Below are 23,955 nucleotides of genomic sequence, written 5' to 3' on the forward strand. Positions count from 1 at the left end.
GGGTAATCAGAGCCTTAGATTTCTTACAATATTGACAAACCAATATCTGAAAACTAGTATCCATCTAAACTTGAAAATAAATTCATATAACTAAGTTCCAGACATTTCTGATCTTTATGCTGACTAGAGCTGTTATGAAAACCTACGAGTGTCTGAATAGGCACTGATAGTTTTCACAGATCTTGTAATAGAGAGGACACTAATTATGCAGTAGTACTCAAACTCAAGCTCCTATAGAAATTATATGCAAACATGCCACCCTTGTGAGAGGTAATGTTATCACTCCATGAACATTTAATGAGAGATAATTCAGAGCTGAGACAGACTCTTGGAAAGAAAGGTAGCATGTCTGATATACTAAAACGTGTAGATTTTGCTCTCAATGGCAAGATCCCCATTTAAAAAAGAAAATGTTTTCCTTGGGCTTGTCCTATATTTGTTGTTGGTTATTCCTAATTTCAAATATTTTGTTATTTTGGGGACAGTTCCTTCGTTGCAAGATTCAATTTTAAGCACCAATGAATATAAGTTGGATTATATCAAATGATCATGCTCAATATGAATGGTTAGTTTATTCCGATTTCATTTATAACATGGTTACCAGAGACCCCTCTCCTACCCCATGAGACGCATTTTGAAGACACACCCATCTCCGATACCGAAGAAATACCTAGAAACTTCTTGACGCATATGGTGCTTTTGGCTGCCATCACCTGTCATCTCCGAAGTCCTCCAACCAGAAACTAATGTCTCCCACCATAAAACTTAGGGAAAAGTGCAGTAAAAGGAAAAGAAAAAAAAAAGGAAAATAAGCCTGTAGGAAATAACTAATAAGGAAACCACATCGCAAGACAAAAATCCATGTAAAGTTATAGTGATTGGATCTATATACATAGTGAAGAGTCTGAAGATTATTTGATAGGGGCATAGATCACTATAGATAGTATAGACTACTTGAGAGGGACATAAATAGCTGTGTGACTGACGTCCTATCATTGTAGTGGTCTAAAGAAAAACTGCCTTTACTATTTTATCTGACAATATTGAGTGTACTCAACACCTAAACCTTTTATGCTCGCTATTGTACCAATAATATAAACAATTTTAATTTCAAATTTTTTTCAATTTATGGTTAATGTTAAACTTTACCGTTGCTCTTGTTTTCAAAGTTGTGTCGTGATATTTTCTGAAAATTATTAAATTACATTGATGTCTCCAACTACCCTCGCTCCTTTTTTTAGAAAATTAGTCGTACCTGTACGAGTCTCCAAATACCCCCATCCCCTGGTAAGCTTGCTTTATTATATTCTAGAGAAAGGATTCTAAGTTTAGAGGACATAATGATGCATAATATTTCTTCTTTAACGAACATAAAAACAAATTATTTTTATTTTGAACATATTTTTTAAAAATTTTCTATATATATAATTTAAAAGTGTTGGAATTTTCTACCACAAAAATCTATGTAATATCGACAGTATTTCTATTCAGACAATTGGAACAATAATTTCTTCGAATTGTAAAGTTCGTAAGGCTATTATATTTACACATGTTTTGAGTGTAATTTATTTATAATGTAAAATTAAACTTCAACAAGACGAAGTACAGAAACACCTTTATGTGACTTGGTGAGAACCAACGCTAACAAGTTGAAACAGACTTTTGTTCAATCTCAAAATGATTGTTATGATGTAATTCACATCCAACAGCTTATTTTTAACAGAATTTCTAAATACGAAAAAAAAATTATGTCACCATATTTACAATTCCACGATGCTCCGATGGGTTAGGTATAGGAGATCCAATTTCAGGTCATAACTTATACAAGCACACCCACAAACAATTTGTCCTCCAACTGAAGGCTAACTTACAAATGTTTAGTATTCTGGGATGCTTCATGGGTTTGGGCATTGCAGATTCAAACTTGCCAAGTAGCTTCTATAAAACATGTCCATTATATTTTTGTTGAAACTTGTATCAAAATATTAACTTGTAAGACTTCAAATAAACTTTAGCTCTCCTCTTTAATCTTACTGGAAAATGACTTGAAGATTTGAATATATGAAATACCGTGTAGAATTGGTTCTGTGAAAGTTTGTGAACATATAAATTACCTTCGTTATCTTCATTTTCCTCCGATTGACCCAATAAAATGATGTCAATATAATTACAATAACAGATATTTTAAAACAAATAAGCAGGCAAGGATACAAACAATAGCTCTAAAAAATAAATCCTGGAACTGATCTTATTATTTTCAGAGTTATGCTGCATTTTACCTGTGATCAATTTGAGGTCTATTAATATGTTTTCCATAACCCATATATATAAATCTACTGATTCTATTTTAAAGACTAATAAATAGATGGTTCCTCAAAATGTTTTATTCTAAATGGATGGCCACAACAGCATTCAAAATTTATTTAGAAGTACCACCCTGATATCCCAACTTGATGGGCAGTTGCCATCAAAAAAATTGATATTAGGAAAATTAGGTTAATAAACAAATTGGAAATAAGGAACAGGCTCCTGCAAAATGGTAAAATAAAATCCATAAAAAGAAATTGTTCCCAGACAATAATTTAAAATCATGTAAACACATTTGAGGTTCCTCCTGTAGTTTATATCTCAATTTATGTTTACTGCAAACAATTTCTACCTTAAAACCAACCAAAAGAAATGAAAAGAAAAAGAATACAAGCGAAATTAACAAGGTGATTAAATGCTAAATTAAGTAAAACACAAACTTCGGATACAATTCATATATATCATAAATGTTTTGCACGGTTCACATATATCATGACAGTATAATGCTCCATTTTGCAATCGTCTGACAGCTAGATAAAAGTACAGGGGCTACATTTAATCCTTAAGAATGTAACTTGGAAAGCTGCTAATTATGTGGGCAGAATGAAAATCAGTGTATGCAACATGCTAAATGAAAACAAAAATGAAAAATAAAAGCAATATACTTCTGGAGAATTAAGAGGTTTATTCAAAAACTAGTGTGTACCAAATAATCATCACTCTAAACCACTGGAAGAGATTAAACAGCCAGTATGTTGTGGCTGTTGAGGTGGGGAGAGGACCCTACATAAAGAACTTGTCAGCTGTTTACGTTCAAACCTCCACGAGCAAGGACCTAGAGTTAACCGAGAATAATTTTAACGTCATTCTCAAAATCACCATTTGCTTTTGATAAGAGAAGACACAAGTACCATTCGCAGCCCTTCAGCTAGAACTTACTTTAAAAGCTTGGTTTAACATTGATCACTAATTAAAACGTGATCAAAGAACTAAGAAATTTGGTACCAGGAATCACTGACTACATCTTCCCTCTAAACTGATAGACACTAACCAGGCTGCTTCCAAATGAATGTTTTGTGCATAAAACTTATTGCTTAACCTTGTACCGTTTGTAAAATAGAACTATTGGAACTAAAAGAATTGTCCATTAATAATTTAATGCAAGACTATTAGTTCTTTTAGCAATGATAGGATATCCAATGCTTAGTTGGGCTCAACCCAGTTCTAAAATATAACTAACAAAAATGCAATAATGATATCCATCCTGAGCCAAACAATGAAAGTATCGAACAATCCATTTTTCAAATACATCCCACTTAATTTTGTATGTCAAACAATAGGCTGTCAAGGTTGCCTACTGAAGCATATTTATGAATGAAATAGAAGTTATTCAAATGTCACATTATGCAGAGAGTCCATTTAAAAAACAACAACTGGGGAAGCTTAATGCAATATCTTTAGCGAGTACAATTTCCTTTATAAACTTTCTTGTTTAATTTTAAAGTATGCCCCAATAAGAATTTTGAACCTAAAAGAAAATTGGACAGTAAATATCTCTTTAGTTTCAATTAAACTTGAAAACATGTAATATCTAGCTACAGCATGACATGAAAGAAAGCAAAAACTGGTAGTTCCTGCTGCCAACAGAAACCAAGATTAAAATCCAAGGTTTCTTGTCCATATCAATGACACTATCAATCTGACTCTATTTTCCAGGTTTAACTCAATCTTGCCTCCCGTTGAAGTACCTGTATATTAAAACAAACCAAAAGCTCTTTAAAATTTTATAAAAGGCTCAGTTTTAATTCAGAGCTGATCCATGAACCTCCTCATAACCAAGAACCTAAAGCTGAAATCAAATTGTTAATGCACCAGAGGATTCTACCCTAAAAAGGTAAGGCGAAAATGCGTGTAGATACAGATAAACACTCATTTCAAGTATTACAACCTAAAATGTAGATAAATAGTTGACACACTATTAGAATTCATTTAAACTTCATTCCAAGGTTGAAAGTATTTTTATTGCAAGTTAAAATACAATGATGCATTAAAGAACCTCTCCAGCTCAGTTTCAATATGCATTATGATGGTTTCAACTTTCAAGTTTCAACATGTGATTTAGAAAAAGCACATCGGTTGAATTACCATTCATGCAAAGAAAAAATATTAGAACTACCAAAATTTCCAGAGTAAAGAAAATAATTGAAGAAACATAGTTGTGAGACTCTAAATCAAATTATACTTGTAAAACTCAAGCCCAACAGGTGACAGACTCAGAACAAGTTGAAATGAAATTTGAATCAATTTCCTGAGTTTCAACTAGGCTCTCTGAGCCTGAGCATAAGACTCGACTGCCTTATGTTAATGGTTACATCAATAATAACAGTAACGATCTCCCCTTAATTCCCCATTCTGTCATTATTTCTTCACTGTGGGAGGAGTATAACTCGATGCATGTTAAATGAGGTTCATTTATTCTTATCTAAATGCATCAAAAATTCAAGTCATTTATTGAGGCTGATGTGACAAATGCCGCCACCTGGTGAACTATGTGTTTGGAAATAATGCAGATAAAATTGACAAGTTGGTAAGGCAGAGAAGATACTCCACTTTAAACTCAAAATAACATCAGTTAAATCTAATCACAAAGATGATATCATAGGGAAGCTAGAAATATTTTCAGATGAAATTACCTACTCTTCCAGGATCTAAGTTAGGTTCTCTGTCACATTATTAGTCTCCATTTTTTCTTAATATGATAGCAAGGTTATTAATATTTTAAGACGAAATCACCAATTCTTTTAGGCTCTAATTTGGGTTCCCTGCCACAAATCTAGTTTCCATTTTTGTCAATTTGTTGAATATGCAATAACATCTCTTTTAGTAGAAGGCTTCTCAAAGTCATAGCACCACTGATTTGTGTGCTAAAATAGGTCTTATGCATAGAATATGCAAGGTCCAGTGTGCCATGCTTTAATTGTAACACAGAAATTGTCATGATAATGACATAGCTTTGCACCATTGAATGTTCTCCAGTCTCCCCATGTTAATGTGTATCCATCTGAACAGGGCTGGTTGCAGGTCCTGGGTAAATTTTGATGGAATAGATACCCCTCCAATTGGATTTTAAGCTGAAAGATACTCTAATCTTTAAGGTGTATTTCTCCTAAGGTTTTAATAAGATGGCAGATGAAAGTGTTTCTGGCATTTAGTGATAAAAGAACAGCTTGAATATTTAAGGTCTTACTGAATGCTTCTTAGCTTCTTAATATTACCTTTTTTCTAAGAATCTTATAGTGGCAGCAAATGTATGTTATGATGACAACATAACAAGACGTAAATCCATAAAGTTTGGGTGTGACAACACACATTCATCACAAAGCATCAATATGCTTCTTGACAGACCATAACATAGCATTAACAATTTTCACATAGCAATCTGCAAATAAGACAAATCTAAGATGAGAAACAAGCATGGAAGCACAATAATTTCCATTATCCCAAAAACTAGGAAACAGAAAGTGTAAGTTGCAACATAGCTCTTCAACGATTTATACCTCATCTGCAAACTTTATTAAAATAGTTGTTCGTGGTCGAGGCTGACCCTCCACAGGGACAAAATGCGCTGTCACTACCGCTGGGAAACCTGCACCATCTAAGACACCCTTCACATGGCACAAAATCTTGGAATGTTTAGAGACTTTAAAAATTAGTGAAAAGTAAACAGGGAGAGTTTTAAAGTTTAAACAGACGAAATTCAAACACACGAGGCCCTCAAACCCAACTTGCTTCAAATGAAATCCTCCAAGAGCATAAAGGAATCAAACAAAATTGAACATCTCTTGAAACTATCAAAATCCAAATAATATAAAATATTTCCAGAGAAATCCATATTGATATTGTGAACAAGTACCTTTACAATTCCTGCAACAAATGCTCCACAGTTGAAATTTCCCATGTCCTTGGGAACTGATATAAATCTGCAAAAGCCAAAATATTAAATAGGAACTACTTCCATAATGCTGGAGGGCATGTACATGATAAATAAAAATGATTGAGATTCTAATTACTTATCTAAATAAAAAAACACAAATTTTGCTTTCATGAAAATTTGCAGAACAAAAGGTACAGCTCCCATTAAAATCTCAGATAATTAACCATATATCTAGTGGAAGTGCTCACCTATTAACAAGAAGTTCCCTCTCACTGATCATATACTCATCTTCATGTTCTGTTCCTTTCTCAAGGGAGTCGGCCACCTGAAACTCAGACAACAAAATAAATCACCAAGGATGCACGCTTGTGTAGATTAACAAAGTACACAAAACAAATACCTAAATAAATTACAGGCTACCACTTTGTATGATTTTGTATAAACGAGATAGTAAACTCCCACAAGTAATTTAACCAAAGGGAATCAAAGTTTAAACATTTCATAAGTGTAAAATTGTAAATATAATGTCCCCTTTATATTTCTTTATGTTATAACCTTCTATGACTAGTACAGCACCTTATATGACTGGTATAACAATTTGATTGTAACCAAGAACCTAAAGGTGCAATCAACTTGGTATAACCAAGTTGAAAACTTCACAAAAAACCTTAAATAACTTTAAATCACACTCAAATATGATTAGAAATCAATATGACAAAAGCAGAATGACCACTATCCAATATCAACTCACAAGTGAACAATGACGGATGTTGTGCAATATGGCCACTGATAAGATACTCCAAAAGATTGACAAATACTCTCAAAGCCAGGTACAGCACTATTAATGACTGATAATCTTTTTAAGTTTTGTTAACTGTAACAACGCCTTGTATGACTAATGTAACCTTCCAAAATGCTGGAACAGCACCTTATATGACTGATATAACCTTCTAACGACTGGAACAACACCTTATATGACTGATGTAACACTGAGGATGATTGTTGGTGGTTGCAAATGAAGTAAACCAGCAACTGCATAACTGATCTCAGGCCTGGGATTTACTGATTTTACTCCTCCAAAGGTAGGTACTCAGCTAGGGTTGAATGGAAAGGTCATAAACAAATTCAGATCTAGCACATTTTGATGCATAATTACTCTCCAAAGCCCTGAAAACCAATGTAGAAATGCTCAAATATGATGTGCAACACTGTAGCAACAACATATAACCCTCCAAAAGATGAAATCTTCAACAAATTGACAAGGCCTTTGTGAGTTCTCCCAAAGATGCCTCCTAAGGAGCCCCCACCACTAATGCAAGTCCCTTGACAAACATTTCCATATAGATCTTTAAAGAGGTGATCCATTATAAAGCATTGTTTACTTCTTTGTATGTAGGGAGACTGTTTTCATTTACTTTTTTTCGAAAACATGGATCAGCTTTGTTCCTGAAGTCCCAATCTCACCAAACAGAGAGGGCAATGCAATGCTTATAAAAGTGTCAAGACTTCCATCCTGTCCTTAATCACATTTCCAATCTGGGGGATGGGGGTTTCCACCTTATTCATACCCTGAACCTATTTTTAAGGGCCTTTAAGTAATTCTTAAGTTACCATCCAAATGGATATCCCTTCTCTTGGATGTCCTCACCCATCTCCCAACTGACTTTGTTTAGAATTGTGGTCATCCATCCAAATCTTGGAGACCATTATTTTTCACATCAGCCAATCATCTGGAGGCAGCCTTTTTTCTAAATTGCGACATTTTAGCCTTTCTTCTTAAATTCCATTAGGGATCAACCATTCCCTACCCTTGGAACCAAGATGTCCGTTATTGTCTTCTTAAGGTGGGTTCTCAGGGATTCTTTCTCGATCTGCAGCATTTTATTTTGCTCTATCAGGGTCATCCTTTCCTCTGTGACTTGCTTCATTTTGTTGACCATCTCCTTTAATTACTACTGTAGCCCTTGAGTTTCAGTAGTACTAGTAGCAGGTGTTAAAGCAGTGGAAGAACCAGCTTCAAAAGTGAGTGTTGCAGTCTGCAGGAACAGATGATGCCTGTGTGATTTGGGGATGTAATGTCCCTTTTTGTAAATGCACTATTTTTTGCCCTAAAATTACAATTCCAAGAAACTTTCCTACTAGGGTTAGGAACATAAACTTAATCATAAGATATCTCTAATTTATTGGGGAAATTCAATCATAGGGATGTTAGGATAAGGTGACTCGATGAGGTGCCCTAGAGATCCTCTACCCTAGGCCCAAGAGCGGATATTACCATCCCTCTTGGCCTCAGGTGGCCCATGCCATCCATATGAGGTGGTGTACCTAGTGAGGTGTCCTATAACCGTTCCCCTCAATCTTGCCACTTATATCCTACTTCCCATGATTGAACATTCTTGATGCATTCATCTACCACGATAGAGAGCATGAGGAGCATTCATAATAGGGTGCCCTGGAAGTCCATCCTTTCTAAGCCCAAAGGCAGTACCCTTTGTACCCCTTTGGCCCCATGGGACTCCCTAGTCTTATACCGTGAGGTGGCGTACCTAGAAGATGACCACATCACCGTTCCCCTACTTGTAATTCCCCAATTTCTCTACCATGGCTGGTTACATTCAGAACCCATGAAGAGTTCCAATATTATTCTACATAAACAACAGCAAGATATTAATTAATGTTCGCTGTGATATATTTACTATTTAGTCATAAACATGCAGCCTATTATAAGCAAGCATAAACAGTCAGATATATATTATACGCAGTCATGTATATTATAAACAGTTATAACCAACAGCATATTATTAATCATCAATGAGCAGATAACATTTATCATACTGTGCATAAAGAACTCATACCCAAACCCATAAGTATATTCAAACTAATGTATATTTAGATGCTAACATTCAATCTGATTCATTCGATGGTTACATATACTACCCTTTCCAAATCTGCTGATAACATATATATGGTCTGCTGTTTATACTCAGAATTCTGCATTTTAGGATGGCATCCCATATCCTCTTTTCTGCCCTTTTTGCCTGCTCTAAAATGGAATCCCCTTCCACTCCCCTTCTCAAATGAAACCTTCTCCCCCTTCCAATGTGAGGGACAGTCATACCCCTTCATCATGCCTTGCCTTTGCAAGGGTCACAACCTTTCACAATTACCACCCCTTCAAAATGTCACAACCTTTCATCATTTCTGTCCTTATAAGTCACTTGGTATCATATCTCTGTGTCATGTCATGTAGGACCATTGCTTGGAAAATGTCTCATCCTAGTAAAAGCAAGCAGCCACAACTCCTTACAATTTCTCTACCCTGCTCAGGTGTAAAATTATAAATGTCAATTTCAGCAGGAAAGGATTAAGGTTTGAAACTAGTATGCAGTATCTTGTCCTTCTTCACCTGCTTCAATGCCCTACCCCTACTATTTTGATAACCATAGGCAAGCACAAAATTCGTAAATTTCTTAGTTTTGATTTACTCATCATCACTATGTGATGCTCAGTGCTCCACTAGCCTCTGGTCTTGCAGCTCACGAGTCTCCGGAACTTAGATAATTTCAAGATCGACTTATTGTTCATGAGGTTCTTTTCCTTTATGGCTGGGGGGATAAGTACTCCCAGCAATACCTTCAACTGCAAGGGGTCCCTCAGTCTAAGCTCCACCCTCCTATTCAGTCTCCATATTGGCCACAACTTCTTTGGCTATCTGCACAAGATCCTCCACAATGTCATTAGAGTCCTCACCTTCCTCAGCCATTTGTCGTCTTTCTGCCTTGGTGAGATTAATATACTTGTAGGGGTCACTGTCATAAAAAGAGAGTTATCATTGTCCAGGAATGCACCAAGATAGGAATGCCAAAGAATGGACTCTAACAGGTCTGAAATAGAACACTGGTTACACAGCAGCAAAGATATTAACCTCGACCTCTTACACAGCTCAGATTGATGTTCTTCCATACTAGCAGTAACATTCACATCAAAGCTTGACTTTTCAAAAACAAGTTAGAATCACTTCATCTCATGCAGACACAGAAAAATTTTAGCTTCTTCAGAACAAAGAAACTATATTCACCAATGAGTATAATCATAAACCACATATATATGTTTCAGCCCCCAATATCAATATCAGCCTTTAAAAACTGATAGTCCAAGAAAATAAAGTATCGAGCCCAACACCATAACTCATCACCATGTTTTTCGTATTGTGCAAAGCATATCTGAGACATATCACATACCAACCCCTTCAAAACCTATCATCCACAAAGAAACTCCCTTCTTTTTCAATATTGAAGAAAGACTGTTTTTAAGCAATCAAACTCAGAATGTATAAATCCTGGTTTCATAACAGCAACACCAAAAAACGGCCCAGTAAGAATAGGGTCCATGTGCTGATAATCTTCTGAGTTTTAACGAATTTTGTCCATGCTCCGTAAAAACAGTAAACATTCAAGCTCATAAAAAAATGACTCCTGCAAATGAGTCGAAGTCCTGCCACAAAGAATCTGCACAGAACAGTTTCACCAAATGGAACAAACAAAGTTGTGTTTTTATGAATTTTCCAGCAGTTCGAACCATGCAAAAAAAAATATACCTTAACAACAACTATTCAGATCCCAAATAATCCGAACCCAGTCTGTTCACTGACATAAACTGTTGGTAGGAGTTACACAGTACTGCAAGTGATTTTCAGAGAATATGAAACTTCTCTGTCAAGGTCATATGTGTCACGCTGCAATTTCTGAAACAGTAGTAACAACTGTCCTTCTGCAAACAAACTGTAACTGCCCTGTCAGGTCTGAAGACTCAGAATAGAGACTATTCAGACAAACTCAGATCAAAAAGTCGAACTAGACAGGTGTGAGATGAGTCTGAACAAACAAGAAAACACAGATCCAAACATTCGATCTAAACAGATATAGGACAAATCTGATCAAACACGAGACAGCCTAAACAGACCCTAGCAACAACAAAAATTGCCAAGTGGACATCAATGACAAAATAACCAACAATTATAATGAAATAGGTGGGATGGTTTTTCTTGCCCTTAGTAGGATGATGTAAATGATACAGTATTCAGGGCTGAATTTTGGTATAAATGGGGTGTTTAGGTGGTGGTAATTCTGCACTTATCAGTGGTACGAGCCATAATTTCAAAAAACTGTATATTTTTTGAGAATGTGGTAGTAACTCTGTGCATACCAGTGGTACTAGGCTACTAGCCACAATTTAAAAAACTGTATCTTTTTAGAGAATGTGGTAGTAAGTCTGTGGATATCAGTGGTATTGTTACCTATTTTTTTCACTCCAGGCCAGGAAAAAAAATAACCTTACAACGAGTCCTAGTTTTTATTAGTCAATTTTTTTAAGAATTTCAATGGTTAAAGGGGTTAAATATCAAATTGAATTTCTTTGATTCATTAAAGATAGGTTTTAACTACTTAATTCTTCCTTTGATGGTCAAGGTATTTTAATGAAAAAGGAAAAGGTTATGTTCTCCATGTTTAATGAGGTCAAAAAAATTCATGTCTTAGCATTTGAAGGGAACATAAGTTTTGAAAAATTTTATAGAAAGTTTTCCACGTTGATCAAGTTTGACTCAAGTCCATTTTGCATGGAGGGATTCTTGTAAAGTCTCCATGTTGCATGATAGCTTTGCCTTTGAGTTCCGTGTGGAGTTGTTTTCCCTCTCTTTCTTTACCATAGAGGTTAGGTTTTCTGTAAGTTAACAGCAGAGGAGAATTTCAATGAAGACCATGCAAGCATCCATGTGCATTTGAGGTGGTCATCAAAGGAGAGTCTTCTTTCAGTGTTCTATCCAGTTCTCAAGGGATTTCCATGAAGAAAGAGGCAGTTGACGTCACAGAGGTCCATATCTTTGGACCTCCAAAGATCATACATATAATCAGTTTTAGAGCAGGTTTGTTCAACTTTCATGATTCTTCTATCATTTTGTGCAAAGAAAAAGGGGTTTTTGCATGCATGTGTCTGAGTACTCTTTGCATGAAAATCAATCCACTTGTAGCTCGAAGTGTTTGATCTTTTATAGCAAGAGTAATAAGAAGGTTTTGTCATAAGTTGTTTGTGGAGTTGCCCTTTCATAACCCTAATCACAACAAGAATGATCAAAGACAGTTTTGAGGATGATGGAGGACAGTATTATAGCCAAAGGTAGAATTTTTAAATTTTACATCCACGGAGATTCTATGACAGTCATAGCAGACAGGGATTGAAGACAATAAAGATGCTCCCTATCTTAGCAAGACAGTCCCTAAGCTGTATGACAGTCATGGCAATTGAAAATGGAATAAAGTTTTTATTTGCCATTCACAGCTACAGAAATAAGGAACAAAGAACAAATCAGAAAAAAAGTAAACAAGACCACTGTGAAGAGATCAAAAGGTTACAAAGGGCATACATGATGAGGTTTTGATGCATTTATCAAAAGAATGTAATATATATGTAAATAAACTTTCAATGAAAGATATGATCTCAAACTCCAATACAAAGGAAGACATTAATGGCAATCTGAATCAACATAAAGGAGAGTCTTTTTCTTTCATGTAAGACAGTGATAATAAATAAGGAATAGTGATATTCATGATCACAAGAGTATAGGATTTACAACTGCTATTGTTAATTTGTTACAATTCAGGATACCTAGAGTTTATGACTGCTATTGTTACAATTCAGGATACCTAGAGTTTATGACTGCTATTGTTACAATTCAAGATACCCAGCATAAGTGTTCTTGATGTGTTAACAACACTTCCAACTTGATATGCATGCTGCAATGATAGTCAATGAGATGTCCAATCTAGAAAGGCACAAGGGCTGTGTGAACAGCCTACGTGGAGTGCCTATGATACAGCCCAATAATGAAGCTTATCACAGTGATATACAATGATAGCAGTCCTATATAAGGAAAAAACGGGGTGGTAAAGCGATTCTCAAACAAGTCGCATTCTTTCCGATCGGGTAAGTAAACGGTTTATATACTGTGGTGAGAGGTATGTAGGGAAGAGATGTGTCTTCCCACCTAGGAAGACATATCTCTTCACTAAGTAACCCCTCATCCACTTATAGCATGCTTACATTGAGGAGGATGTAAACACCGAAATTGATAAGTGTGGTGCATCTTTAAAACACGCTATAGCAGATAAAATACAACTTTCAGATCATATCTCCATCTCTTCTATTTTGATCACAAAATTTTGAAAGAACTTAACATGGTATCAGAGCGAAGTTAAGGAAGATCATATTATAATTTTGTAACGATCTAATAAACTTTCACCAGGCTCTTACTAAGATCACATTCCCATAATCCTAATGGCAACCGGAGTTAGGTTTGAAGATAGATTAGATGGAGCATCAAATTTTGTATCTTGGAAATTCAAGATCATGCTTGTTTTGAAAGAAAATAAAATTGACTCCCATGTCAAAAGTGAAATTCCTGAACCCTCTGATGATACAGAGAAAATTCAATGGAGCAAGGATAGTGAGAAGGCCCTTAAGATAATTGTGGATTCAGTAAGAGACCACATTGTACCAGTTATTTCTCAATATGAGACGGCCTTTCAGATGTTCAAAGCACTAGCTGACATTTATGAAATCAACAACACTAGCAGGACTCTCACCCTAAAGAATCAACTACACAATATAAAGATGAATAAAGGAGAAACAATTACATCCTATTTCTTGAGGATCACTGAGCTTAGGGATCAATATGGGCACTATGCAATTAGGTGTCCAGACAGGATCAAACAACAAGCTTCAATGGCAGAAATTAAGAAAGGGAGTAATTCCGAGAAGCTAGTCTTCTACTCAGCCCTCCCTAGTCAAGTCACCTCTAGTTTCAACACATGGGTGATTGACAGCGGAGCATCTCGACACATCACTGGATTTCGTGAGCACCTAGATACACTTGTGGAAAGTTCAAATGAAGAAGTGACAATTGGTGATGACTCAAATTATCCACTTATGGGAATAGGAACCTACAATATCAACCTAAAGTCAGGCATATCCCTACAACTGACTGGAGTTCTATTTGTACCTGGTATAAAGAGAAACCTTGTCTCAGTTTCTGCACTTGAAGATAAGGGTTACAGATTAACCTTTATGGAAGGAAAGGTACTTGCTTGTCCAAAGAACTCCACCATCAAGAAAGCCCACACCATTGGAGTAAGACAAGGGAGCCTCTACAAAGTTTGCACCACTCCACCTCTAGCCTTGATTCATGAGACGCCAGATTCGAATGAACTTTGGCACAGAAGATTAGGGCACCTTCATTTCCATGCCCTACCTAAGATAGAGACGATGGTGATCGGCTTACCCAAGCTAAGTCAAAAATCTGAAGGAGCCTGCAAAGGGTGTGCCTTGGGAAAGAATACTAAAGGGTCTTTTAATTCTAGCAACAGTAAATCCAAAAAATGTATTAGAATTAGTTCATTCTGATTTATGTGGACCCATGTTTGTACCCTCATTAGGGGGATTTTTATATTATGTAATATTTGTAGATGATTATTCTAGGAAGACCTGGATATACTTTCTGAGGTACAAAGAGTCTAAAGAAATCCTTTCTAAATTTAAGGAATTCAATGCTCTTGCAAAAAATATGACAGGTAAGAAAATCATACCCTTAAGAACAGACAATGGGGGGGATACACTTCTGATATGTTTAAAGATTATTGTATAAATGTTGGGATTAAGAGGGAGTTAACTGTACCTTATAACCCACAACAAAATGGGGTAGCTGAAAAAAAGAATAGGACTACAATAGAAGCTGTTAGGGCTATGTTGTTTGACCAAAATATAGAAACCTCATTTTGGGCTGAAGCATCTAGGACAGCTGTGTACATTCAAAATAGATGTCCTCATTCTCTTCTTGACAATAAAACCCCTGAAGAAGCCTTTACTGGCAACAAACCTGACATAAGTCATTTCCAGATCTTTGGTTGTCCAGTCTATATTCATGTCCCCAAAGAAAAGAGGTCAAAATTAGAACCTTCTGGAAAGAAAGGAGTATTTGTTGGGTACAGTGAAACCTCTAAAGCCTACAGAATATACATACCTGGTCAAAGACAAATTGAACTAAGTAGAGATGTCATCTTTGAGGAAGACATAGCATTCAAGAGGTCCAAAAGCTCTAATGAATTAGAACACCAAGATTCTCCTACAAGCTTGGATACACCAAACCAAAGTTAACTTATCACATTTGACCAATGGTTACACTATTCATGGTATCGGGTGGTAAAGCGATTCTCAAACAAGTCGCACTCCTTCTGATCGGGTAAGTAAACGTGAGTAGTTTATATACTGTGGTGAGAGGTACGTAGGGAAGAGATGTGTCTTCCCACCTGGGAAGACATATCTCTTCACTACGTAACCCCTCATCCACTTATATAGCATGATTACATTGAGGAGGATGTACACACCGAAATTGATAAGTGTGGTGCATCTTTAAAACATTCTATAGCAGATAAAATACAACTTTCAGATCATATCTCCATCTCTTCTATTTTGATCACAGAATTTTGAAAGAATTTAACAGGAGATCCCAAAAAGTGAGACATGTGGCAGTCATACACCCAGTTTGGCACCCCGCATGGGTAACCCACTTATCAAGGGAGGTTTGGAAAGTATAAACAGCATCTACACTTCAGTTTTAACCCATTTATTGAGGGATTTTCAAGCCTATCCGCCCAAGCAACTAATTTTTGAAGATTCATTAGTCACCTAGTTCTGATTTTGAGGAACTTGTTTCAGTTGGTTCCTGATTTGGAGATGAACAAGCAGCCAGCACACTCATGTTTCTTCAAGTCAACTCAGTCATGAGGTTAAAGGGAGCCAAATTTTCAAATTTCAAAATTCTAGAGCAGCTTTTCAATAAAAGGCAACTTCATCCCTTGTTGAAGTTTAGTTCTTGCTTTCTTCTCTGTATGTACAGCTGAAAGATTAGTCTTGTAACTCAAATCTTCTGAGTTCTTTCAAGTGTTTTTATGCATTGTAATCAGATTCTTCTTCAAAATCAATGAGAAAGACTGCTGTTCCTGCTCATTCTCTTGTCATGTTTCATTGTGTTATATGATTTTATGAAATTTATTGTGATAGTTAGTCCTTTAATTTCATTTCATCTATGCAATGTTTGTTGGCGAGTGGTCTTAAGTGTTGATCAGGTTATATGTTGTGTAAAAGCTTCATTTCAGCAAGCAATATTGTACGAATTTTTCATCTTTATGCAAACTGAAACAAAGAAACCTCCATATGAAATGTTTATGGTCAACTTAAGCATGAATTAGTTGTGAACAAAGAATGTTTTCTTAGTTGATTCAGTTGTAATCAATCATTTTAAAACCAGAAACAAGTATTGGTGCATCACTGCAAGTTAGCTGTAGGTTATGTTTCAAAGTAACTCTCCTCTCTTTTCCTTGTCAAAAAATCAATAGTTTTAGTGAGTTTCAAATGGAACCAACCCTCTCTGGAGGTCTAATTTCACCATAGGGTACCCACAACCTGAAAGTAGTCCCATGTATCACAAGTTAGCCAAGTATATGCTTAGCTAGGGTGCAAGCCTTAGTGATAATAGGTACTAGCCACAATTTCAAAAACTGTATATTTTTTGAGAATCAATATAATTATATCTTTACTGATCCAAAAGAAAAATAAAAGCAAAAAGAAAACTGTTATTGCAAATCACTGAATTCATAAAAAAAAAAATCATTTCCGATTACTAAAGATTGATGGGAATACAAGATTACTCAAGATGAAGAGTCTTCAAAAGTAATATCAGGATTAATATCAGTCAGTGTCATCCATCAGTTTTTAGAAACCGGGATGTTTTTTGCTATATTAACAGATTCCTGAAAAATCCAGTTTGTTGCTGTTTTCAGTGACTCACAGACGTCAATGCCATTGGAGATTGGAATACTCCAAGGTTCACAGTATGGGCTCAACGCACAATAAGCACTGACCACACAAATACTCACATTTATAAACTGAAACATATAAAAAATAACTTGTCCAGCTCCATAAAGACTCTCAACACTACTCCAAGATAGATCCACCCTTTCATGTCTCTAATAATATATTGGACCTTCAGATGCATTGTTATAAGGTTGAACCGCCTCTCAGTTGCAATATCATCTCATCCTATGTTACACAAACTAATAAGAAAGTAGTGACCTAGACCATCCAATATTCTGAACTCTTAACAGTGATCAAGTATTTTAGTAGGTTTTAAATGTTTAATCTATCTAGAATATAGAAGTTCAAGAAGCAAGCTGATTGCTTCTTTTGCCTCACAATACTCAAAGATGGAGAAACAAACCAAACCAAAATTTATCTTGCAAGTTTTATCCTGTGACTTTGTCTCTGTAACTAGAATGAATAAGAATTGGCACTGGACTATTTATGTCCACCATTCCTAAAATATCATCATAATGGGATTCCTGTGCCAAGTTCTGGACATCCTGAAAAATAAGATTTCAAGATACTTAGAAATAGAGGAGGTTCTTGTTTTGATTGCTCAACAATACAATTTAGTACTTTAGACTTTAGACTATCTAATTGTTTTAAACCAGATGGCGGGCTTTTACAAGTCCATCTGGATGAATAAGTTGACTAAGACTTAGACAGCTACCTGAGTCTGGAAATTCACAAGATCCAGGGTTGATTTCCATTTTGATGTAGCTATTCCTTGAAATTAGTATAGCTTTTAGTTTGTTTTTAAAAAGAAATCAAGTTGCTCCTTATCCACAAAAAGTCGCTTGCATTCAGCAGCTTACATATTTTTTCCTAGTGTTTTATTCTGAAAATACCTTGCCAAATAAGGACTTCCATACTGTGCTGTGCACAAAGGAAAGAATGCCCAGTAGTCTTGTCTCCCTTCTGTTTCCCTGCAAAATATAATATCCTTTAAGGTAATAGAAACAAGAAATAATGTGCAATCTCTAAATCCATTCTCATCAAGATTCCTACAATAATTCAGCTCAAATAAAACATCTATGATACTTTAACTAGAATGCAGAACATAAGACATGAGAGCCAAAAGGATTAACATATAGAATAGAAACGGAGAAATCCTACCTTCTCTCTGTGGCATAGGAGCTCCAATACTCTCAAACCCACACCATAACCTGCATCCTCAAGCCTGATCTTGGTGTCCAGGCCAGAGAAAAATAATCAATGATGCAGGAAGTTGCAAGAAAAGCATTCCATGTCTCTGTATATTACAAAAGTAGAAATTCTTGTGATTTCATTTTTTTAATGCTTTTAGCATCACATGGATGTCTCACGAATAATACACTCATTTCATATTCTTAATGGAAAAATCGCATTAGCAGTTAAAAATTAAAATATATTAGTGTTTTCAACATAATATATTCAAGTTCATGAGTAAATGAAGGCTAGAACAAGAAAAAAAAATGTACTTTAGGCATCTCTGTGATGTAAAGAGATATGTAGAGTATTTTTTATCTTCAAACAAAAAATAGTCTCACAATTCTGTATACTATTTCCTACATTGAAGTTCAGAACTAAACAAATAAACAAAACAGTTACAGGACTTTGTTCCCTTACAGCAGCGGCCCGTCAACATATTTTCTGCAGTGAATCCAAGCTGTCCACGTGTGCAGAAAAAATGGCAAATGGTTATTCACAGTAACACCATATGATCAGAAAAGTTATTGAAAAAAAAGGAAAAATAAAGAAGAAACAATTGTAATATATAAATTAAAGTAAAGCAGACTAGCAAAGAGATGACAGAGTATAGAGCTAGGTCAACTGCATCTCTTGAAAGAGTGTTAACTGTTAAGGTGGCCTAGAAGATGCTAAATCAAAGCTTACAGTGGTATATGTTGTATTGATTTCTCAAAAGTAAGAGAAAAAAAAAAAGGAAAAAGATAAAGTAAATACAACAAACCATGGTATATGTTGTATTGATTTCTCAAAAGTAAGAGAAAAAAAAAAGGAAAAAGATAAAGTAAATACAACAAACCATGCATTCAGACAAGCACCTTCATAGCATACTGGAAAGAGAAAGAATTATTTATCGTTCACATTTCACACAATAAAACCATCAAGCCTGAGCTTGTGACAGGAACCCAGCTTTTTTGTTTCCTTCACATTAATTTTCACCCTTTTGACAAGCACTCGGCAAGATTGGGACTTGTCATCAGGCCAAGCTTCTTGATTTTACACAAATGACAAACAATAACATTAGATGATATTTTTCTAATTACAACTAAGTACAAAAAATTAAAATTATATGAATGTATTCAAGAACCATAGCCTTAAATATTGAGACGGGAAATACAGAAGGGCATAATACAATGTTTTTGGGATTAAACCATGACTGGTTAACAATCACAACTGAAACAAAAGCAGCATAATTTCTATATTGTTTTTTTTTTCCTGTTATAACTTATACCCATATATCCTCCATAGGGTTTTGTAATGCCATAATTGTAATGTTACACGATGAAACAAGAGAGATATTTACACTGTAGCCAGTGCTAAAATGGCCATTCCTGCTTTTGTTTTCTTATCCAATTGACATTCCAACTTCTTGATATTTTAATTATGTCTTTTTATCCAAATTTTTGTTTTAGTCCAAGACCACCTTTCTTTTGGTAAGCATTTCTTGAGGAAATTATCGACAATTTTCAAATTCTAGTATGACTGCAAACATGTTTACAATCAGCAATGTAAGGCTCCTATTAGGTGTCTTTATAGTTGTGGAGATCTTGCTTCAAAATTTAATATTTAAATAAAACAACATGGTGAGAAAACTTAACTCAAATTTTAGATGTTGACAATATCCAAAGGAATTAGAAAGACAAAATTGTTTTGTCTTACTCCTCTATGAATGGACAAAAAGATTGTTTGGATAAAAGTTTCCTTGTTAATCAGTGTCAAAAAACCTACATTTTTATCTATTTACTACATTTCTCAGTATGCATTCAAAGGTTTTCTTTGCGAAGAGCTACCTAATCAATGTCTAAGTCCTCATTCAAAGTTTTCCTCTACAACAAGCACTCACTGTCTCATAAGATTTTCTTCCAGATATCAAAGGCTACAGATATGATTTAATTATTTCATAAGTTTATAGATCTGAGGTGGGTGTAAGCCTGTAACATAGTAAAACAAAGACAGACAGGGAAACACCTCTAATCACCTATTAGATACACCAAGAAACTGCCCTGTCCTTATGTTATTATCCAAGCCAATTCCAGGAGCTTCTAAAAGATATTTTATCCACGAAGCAAGTACACCATGTCAATTACGAGATCAATGATCATTGTGAAGCCTGGCAAATATATTAAACAACAACCTTAAGCCATTATATAACATTCTTCAAAAAACCTATTGGAAAAGAAAAAAGAACTGACCTCCGTTCTAATTCTGCAATATTGTCAACTCGGGTTTGGTTGTATTGCACAAGCTCTGAAAACAAGAATGAAAAAGCATTGAGACTAACCTGCAAGCATAATTGTACATCAATATTCACCTATGTGACACACAATAAAGTGTCGACAACATTATAACCACTTTGAATACAAATGAATAGATACTCCATATAAATGTGTCATGTAATAGCAAATAAAAATGTGGCATGTGATAGTAATTGATAACACAAAATGTATCAGTCTATATTTCAGCGAAGTACTTCAAAGTAGGTAAATAAAATACTCAGTGCGGTCCATAGCTGGTCACTGAATGAGAAATAAGCAGATAGCCAAACCCATAAACACTGTGGCAAGCAAAGAGCTGAGGAAGATGAAAAGTATCCACTACTCAAATGTTTTTCTTATGAAAATAGCCCAAAAGTTATAAATTATGCTTTCGAAATAGTTAGGCTTGGGCTCAAACGCTAGCCTTATTTGGAGCTGATAGACTCAAGTCAAAACTCTAAATCACACATGCTAGCATAAACAAGAGCAAAGGTTGGCTGCAGAAATTTTTTCCACAAGGCAATAAACACCAGCTACGGAAGGGAGGCAATCTGTGGGACACATGAATTCCATCTAATTGCAGGAAGATTATCCCCAGCCATCCAAATGCTAGAACATTAAAAACCCAGTAGTCTGATTTCTGCATGCCTGGCAAAAGGATTTTCCCTACTCAACTGGGCCTCAGCTTGAAATCTTCAACGCTTACCAAATTATACACAATTGTTCAACTCTTATCAACAAACATTCTAATGTACTGGGAAACTATAGAATGGACTCGGTGCATTCAAATCTTCCAAGGCCAAGTGCCTTAACGGATTTTCCTCTAACTAATAAGATCTAACAAACCCAAGAACTTCAAAACATATCAAAATCATGCAAACTCTAATCTAGAAATATGAACCTGGGACCAATACCCGCACGTTTCTGTACAGATTAAGCCTCCGATGGGAAACAATCAAAACCTAGGACTTACATGTTGAAACAGAATGGCAATTCGGGCATCACTTAAAATCCTAAGTGCTTCAGACTTCAATCGAATGATCAATTGGGTTTCTGCTAAAACTGTAGTTGTGATTAACGGGACCAAAATATGTGAAAATAACTTTAAATCTGATGAATTTAGAGTTAAAAAACATGACAGGATGTCTTCGATTAGCGTTACCTCTTGCTTGCCCTTGCCAAGAGGCTTATCTAGCACGTTGCCATACTGCTTAGGTCTTCCTACTCCGATCATATCTTCTTCTTCCTCCTAGTCTTTTTTTAAGTTTCCGCTCTTTGTTGCAGTGATATTAGACGAGCAAAGAGTATTCTCAACTTACTTCGCTTTCTGACAGGAGTATAAGAATTTGAAACGCAGAGTCAAATAATTAAAACTGTAGATTTGCATTATCATAAAATCATAGATCGTCGAATTAAATTATCAAAAAACCATTTCCATAAAATGTTGTAGAATTTGTTGAATTTGTTGAATGGACATGTCTAAATATTTGTTCTATACGTTTCATAAGTATGAGTATATCAAGGTCTCCTAACATACCGTCAGCATTTTAATTAGATTTTTTCATAATTTTAAAGATGAATAGGCAATCATATCTATTAAGTTAATAAAAAAATGCATTATTCACAAAAAAAAAAGTAGGGGATACAAGATCACCCTTCAGAGTCGAGATAGGCAAAGCCTGGAAAAGCCAAAAAGTACGGGTAGTACCTGGAAACTAAGTAGAAGATAGCAATATAACTGTCGCTAGGCGGCTAAAGCAATCCTAGTGGGAGGCGGAGGTGGATCTTTATCATTTTTAGGACCCTATACATCAATGGGGTCTAGAGCATCATCTAGGAGGATCCAACCCTCATCAACTATAGCAGCCTCCTCAGTGTTCTCAGTAGCAAGAACAGGAGAAACGACTAGAGTCAGGAAAGGAAAACCCTTAGACAAGTAGGGCCAATCAACAGTATCTCCAATGGGCCACCCACTACCTCCGCCAGCAAAAGGAGCAAAGCCACCAGCACACCACCCACCGAGAGCTAGAGAAGGTGAGCGCTGATGGTGGAAGTCGTGACCACCAAATTCTTGGCAAGCATGAGCCCTTAGGGTCTGCGAACGACAAGAAGAAGAACTACATCCACATCGCTACCCACGTAGAGGACAAGGACCCCCACGTGGAGGAGAAGGACCCCAGGAGGGGGGGGAATCAGGAGGCACTCTGGCAACCATACAGGGGGCATTACCCCAATGATCAAGAAGCACTTGGTGGTGGGTCACCTCCAGGACGACCTTGTTTGCTTGAACCTGGATCTGCAGTATGACATTATTACATATACAAGCTCTAGCATAAAGTGAATCTTGAGTATCAATAGAGTTGTATGAAAATCAAACAACATTTATGTCTTTCCAAATAGCAAAGAGAATTTCTACAGTACCCCTCCCTTGATCAGACTTGTTCGATACTTTTTTTTACCATGGTTGACTTTTCATTTGTTTTGTGGATACACTATGTGGTGATATTTTTTATTCAGATATTATGCTACGATGGACTATGCTTTGATGTGTGATTCAGTGAATGTTGATTATGCACTAGTTCCTTATGGATGATTAGATGTTAACTTTATTTATGTGTTATTGACCATGGACTAACACATTTACCTTATGTATGAGTTGCATTATGTGTAGAGTTTGTTTGAGGTACGAGGGGATGATTTTTTGTCACTCACTTCAATAAGACACAGAACGTCACGATTCTCCTCCACTGGTGTGTGTGTGTGTGTGTGGTTCGGTGATGTGGGAATTGCAGGTACAAGGTACTGACTTCACCTAGCTCCACAGAAATGAGCGTACCTAATTAACCTGGTGGAAGTGGAGGAGATAGTCTTAAGGCCCTAAATATCATCCCTAGCCTTGCTCAATAGTGAGCATTGTTAGTCTTATGTCAACCTTTCCAATGTTGGTATGCGAGTCAAGTCTTTATTTTGTTAAGATGAGTTTGTGTGTTGTTTTTTAAAAGTTAAATATCTATATGGCTTTTTTTGTGTGTGAGGAAATTTAATTTAAAATAAAAAAATATAAATGTTATTATATTGGAGGAAAGAAATTCAAATTTTTATTTTAGGAAAGTGGTGTTTTCATAAGGAAAAGATTTTTGCCCTAAAAGGATATTTTAAGAAAAAATCCTTCATATTGGAGGATTTTTCCAGAATATGGAGTTCTTGCATTTTGGGAAAATTTTGTCTATGTTGTTGATTGGGGGATTTTGCCTGGAGGTG

General features: G+C 35.7%; 1 protein-coding gene across 1 annotated transcript; it reads right to left on the minus strand.

Moving 5' to 3' along the window:
• Positions 1 to 3,584: 3,584 nt before the first annotated feature.
• LOC131078946 (uncharacterized) lies at positions 3,585 to 22,095 on the minus strand. Its single transcript, XM_058016794.2, has 8 exons — positions 21,857 to 22,095; positions 20,632 to 20,720; positions 18,329 to 18,392; positions 18,061 to 18,138; positions 6,490 to 6,566; positions 6,221 to 6,287; positions 5,865 to 5,972; positions 3,585 to 4,055 (listed from the first exon to the last, which is right to left on the minus strand). Exons 1-8 carry the CDS (start codon positions 21,926 to 21,928, stop codon positions 4,026 to 4,028), a joined length of 585 nt encoding a protein of 194 aa, XP_057872777.1. The 5' UTR covers positions 21,929 to 22,095; the 3' UTR covers positions 3,585 to 4,025.
• Positions 22,096 to 23,955: the final 1,860 nt, after the last annotated feature.

Source organism: Cryptomeria japonica, chromosome 10 (genome assembly GCF_030272615.1).
Source record: "Cryptomeria japonica chromosome 10, Sugi_1.0, whole genome shotgun sequence".
In the NCBI taxonomy this organism is placed as follows: Eukaryota; Viridiplantae; Streptophyta; class Pinopsida; order Cupressales; family Cupressaceae; genus Cryptomeria; species Cryptomeria japonica.

What these genes read in the sequence shown, in the direction of transcription:
- LOC131078946 (XM_058016794.2), bottom strand. Translation starts at nt 21,928, where the DNA reads ATGATCGGAGTAGGAAGACCTAAGCAGTATGGCAACGTGCTAGATAAG. An exon ending in TTGGCAAGGGCAAGCAAGAG is followed by an intron (nt 20,721 to 21,856) that starts GTAACGCTAATC and finishes TTATGCTTGCAG; the next exon opens with GTTAGTCTCAATGCTTTTTC. An exon ending in TAATAAAGTTTGCAGATGAG is followed by an intron (nt 4,056 to 5,864) that starts GTATAAATCGTT and finishes TTTAATATACAG; the next exon opens with GTACTTCAACGGGAGGCAAG.